The sequence below is a fragment of the Scardinius erythrophthalmus genome, assembly GCF_964197995.2.
Source record: "Scardinius erythrophthalmus genome assembly, chromosome: 19".
NCBI classification, from domain to species: domain Eukaryota; kingdom Metazoa; phylum Chordata; class Actinopteri; order Cypriniformes; family Leuciscidae; genus Scardinius; species Scardinius erythrophthalmus.
The window spans coordinates 12,859,861-12,864,119 of record NC_138239.1 but is presented as its reverse complement, the minus strand read 5'-3'; the positions used below and the strand labels follow the sequence as shown (position 1 = coordinate 12,864,119).

General features: G+C 32.2%; 1 protein-coding gene across 1 annotated transcript; it reads right to left on the bottom strand.

Moving 5' to 3' along the window:
• Window positions 1-933: 933 nt before the first annotated feature.
• Window positions 934-2,302, bottom strand: LOC308707711 (required for drug-induced death protein 1; the record flags this gene model as incomplete). The annotated part of the gene is made up of 2 exons (XM_081394327.1): window positions 934-1,071; window positions 2,030-2,302. The coding sequence occupies 2 exons, from the start codon at window positions 2,300-2,302 to the stop codon at window positions 934-936; spliced, it is 411 nt and encodes a 136-aa protein (XP_081250453.1).
• Between the last annotated feature and the right edge of the window lie 1,957 nt (window positions 2,303-4,259).

Here is a 4,259-nt window from a genome sequence, read left to right as displayed (position 1 = left end):
TAAGTAGCTTGTATAAACGTGCCTTAGAAAAAAATAAACATTACTAGTGTGCATCTTGAGATAAAACAATGTCACTGACATATTTTAAGATATGTCACTGCAAGTTTTTTCAGTTAAAACAGCCCAAACATGCATTTTAGGCTGGGACTAGGCTTGAGCCTGGTCTGTGAAACCAGGGGTAAATGAATTATTTTCTGTTGTCCTACACAATGCTGTCACCTATTGGTGAACAAATGGAAGTTAATATCAGGTTTGAAATAGTTTTAGAAATATTAGCAAGCATTTCAACTCCATTTATTCTTATTCAATTCATTTGTACAATTTGTGAATAAACATTAATTTAATAACAATATTTTTGTTCAATCCAAAGTCTAAAAAGAGTGTTTCTTCAGTTCAACAGTTCAAACTGTGCTGTTGAATCACATTTATGCTTATACAATGTACTTGCAACATTCATAATAATTAATAATAATTCAATCTTGAGAAACAATACAACTTCTGATAACAAACTTAACACACTTTGTTCCACCTGTTCAGCATTACTATTCAGTCCACATCTGTTCCTGTCTGTCTTCTCATTGAGAGCAGTAAATAAATGCACTTCACTGGCTTAACATCCACAATCCCATTATTCTACTTACTTTATCCATCATATTTTATGTTTTAAAACATATATTTTATGTCCATCATATTTTAATCAGTTGTGCATTATCAGAAAAATGATGTGCATTAATTAATCATAGTCCATCACAGCCTCTACTCTGTATTTTCTTATCAAAGGCAAATTATCTCACAAATGTAGTCTCTTCCTTGCCATCTCTTTTGATAACAGTGGCACATAAATAAAAATACACCTTTTGCACTTCACTGATGTGGAAGGGGCTGCAGTAAAAATGGGGATCCAACGCTGACCACCTGATCTTGAGTCATGTGTTAGACGTGAGATCTGGCTCTGTGGATGTCTGGCACTATTGTGACAGCGACACCCAGTGGCATAGAATAAGCCGTGCTCAAATTCTGCAGTCCAACCACTAGACACTTCCAGCTGTAACGAAGAGCTTTTCCCACATTCTGCAAAAAAAAAAAAAAAAAGGGGGTGGGCAAACAAAGATGAAAAAACCAATGCAATATTCAAAGTCCCCACCCATGTATACAGTACTTACTCTACTTCTTTTGTAATGATGATAAAGCAGCTTGTTTTCAAACTTTTTATAAAGAGAAACTATACTGTAAATAGATTAAAATAAGGAACCACATTATTGTGATGACGTTTGAACTATTCTTCAGTACAAACAATAGGCCTAGTTGTTGAGAGGACAAAATAAAACAAGAAATGTCTGCTTACATGTTTTAACATTTTACTTAAGTTTTAGCATTTAACTCACTGATACGTATTTTAGCAATTTAATTAATTATTTTTAGATTGCTAAATTACATCATAGCCTATACCCTAACCACTTGTGAAAGACAAATATAGGCCTATCACAATTTTTCATACAATGTCATATTTTTGATACTTTAAAAATATGAAATAATGTTTTCTGTAATTATTTCCTTATTTTGGTGTTTCCGTCTTATTTACATCATTGTTTCTGCACCACGCAGACTTAAAGGGATAGTTCACCCAAAAATGAAAATTCTGTCTTTATTTACTTACCCTCAAGTTGTTCCAAACCTGTATGAATTTCTATCTTCAGTTGAATATAGGATATTTTTAAAACTACGGGTAACAAACAGCTGATGGACCCCATTGACTTCCATATGAAACAACAACAACAACAACAACAACTAGCCTAAGTTAATGGTGCCGTGCCCCACAACTGTTTGGTTACCCACATTCTTCAAAATATCTTCTTTTGTGTTCAGCACAAGAATTAAATTCATACAAGTATAGAACAAATTGAGGGTGAGTACATGATAACAGAATTTCCATTTTTGGGTGAACTATCCCTTTAAATCAGTTTAGCCTTTTACCGTCATAAACAATCATGATCAGACAAACAACGACCTTTGACAGTAAACAACGTACTCTTCTTAACTTTTTATATTTGTCTTGTTTTTTCTTGATATTGTCATCTGGTGGTTGGTCAATATCATCCTCAACCAGTGGTTGGTATTTCTCTGGTAGAAAAGCGACGTGCACTTGTTTGGCGGACTTTTCTTTCTTGCTCTCGCACCTCGTTGATTCCAGAGTCTTGATTCCTTCCTCGGCTGATTGGGCTTCTTTAATAGGAACAATTTTAGACCGGTCCTCCTTTCTATGTTTTGATTTCCGCTTGAACTTGACACGTTTTTGAGACATTTTCTTCGCATCTAAAATACACTGTCCATCGGAATCAGCTGATGAACAGACTACTCTGTCAGGTGCGAAGTTCACTGAACTTCGACCGGAACAGTTCAACGCATGCGCTGTTCAGCGAACCTGAGGTTATGTCATTTATGTGAGTAACGTATCACTTTTGTTTTTGAAGTTGGTATTCAGTAAGTGTTATAGCCTACACTACCCTATAGTCTTATTATGTAACATGAAATCGAATTTAATCATTACAATATTTGGTGACTGTAAATTAAATAGTAGGCCTACTGAAACAAAGTCCAGCTTGATACTGTATGTGGTTTATGTGAGAGGCAATGGTGGATTGTTTGATTTTGTCAAACAATTAAAAAAAGCCTTTTCTTTTTATAGACCTATCATGCACTGAAACAATAGGCTACATAATTTTAAAAAAGAAGAAAGAAGAAGAATACAATTTTTTCCTGGCTGCTATACCTTCATGGACATCTCTGACTGCTCCATGCTTTGGACATTGTGATCACCCATTGGAGTTTACAGATAGAACACGTGCAGTTTGCAAATATGCTCCATTCCTTACCTTAAAAGAATATACAATATTTTAGGCCAAGTATGTGGTTAGGTTATTATTTCATTTCAGGTTTTGGCATGAAAATCTTTACATTTTGTTACATTAATAAAACATTTGTTGTATTAATAAATATTGACTTTATTAAAAGTCACAATGTTAATTGTTAATATAAACTGATAAATGTGTTTTAAATACATTTATTTATTTTTCTTTTATTGCAAACGTCAGGACAAAGCAAGACTTAAACAGACTTTGACCAATATATATATATATATATATATCTATATATATATATATATATATATATATATATATATATATATATATATATATATATATGAAGACTTCAGATGCAAAAGCCTCTAAGTGCCATCTGAAATTTTCTTCTAAAATTAGCATTTTTTTCAAGCTTGTATGTTTAAGTTGTGTAATTTCACTTTAATAACAATTAATAGGTCATTTTCATTGCCATTAAAGTGAAATATGAAATATGAACAATGTATGTATGTATGTATATGTATGTATGTATGTATGTATATGTATGTATGTATATATATATATATATATATATATATATATGTGTGTGTGTGTGTGTGTGTGTATATATATATATATGTGTGTGTGGATATATATATATATATATATATATATATATATATATATATATATTTCATGCCAACTACTGGTTTACTATATGTGCATTGTGACAAAAACTTTGCTATTTGATTAGTTTTTTTTTAAGCTTGTAATATACTTTTGTTGTTGCTTAAAAAGAACAATTTTGTAATCCACTGTCAAAAAGAGGATTGTGAATATTATGCAACCCTCTTATGTAACAATGAAGGTTACTTTACATGTTACCATATCAGCTTGGACTCCTATACATCAATCAACATATTGATTAGCCTTTGACTACCCTTTAAAATAGGACAGTGGGTAAATACAGTATAGGCCTTGTCAGAAAGTTACTAGGCCTAACTGTGGGTGAAGACCCCAGAAATTCTCAATTAAAATTTACTTGGCCATGAACCATCAACCACTTAAACCTGTAAAATGTTCATTTCACTCAAGTTTAATTTGCATAATTGTATAATTGCAATCATACATATTTATATACACTTGTACACACTTGTGTTTTATGTTTATAGACAAAAATAGATGCCCTACATTTACAAACATGTTTATTAATCATGTTTTTCATGTGTTCTCAAATAGAATATGTTCATGAACTTTGACAAGTCAGAGTTGTCATTTTGTGGTCTTTTGACTGATTGGAGGAGGTTTCATTTGGAGGCTTTGGGGGTGGGAGGCATGCTATAAAGGTTCTGCTGGGTGGGAATATTTAAGTTAGTGGAAAAAAAACGAACAAAGAAGGAGTTTTTAGTGACCATAAAG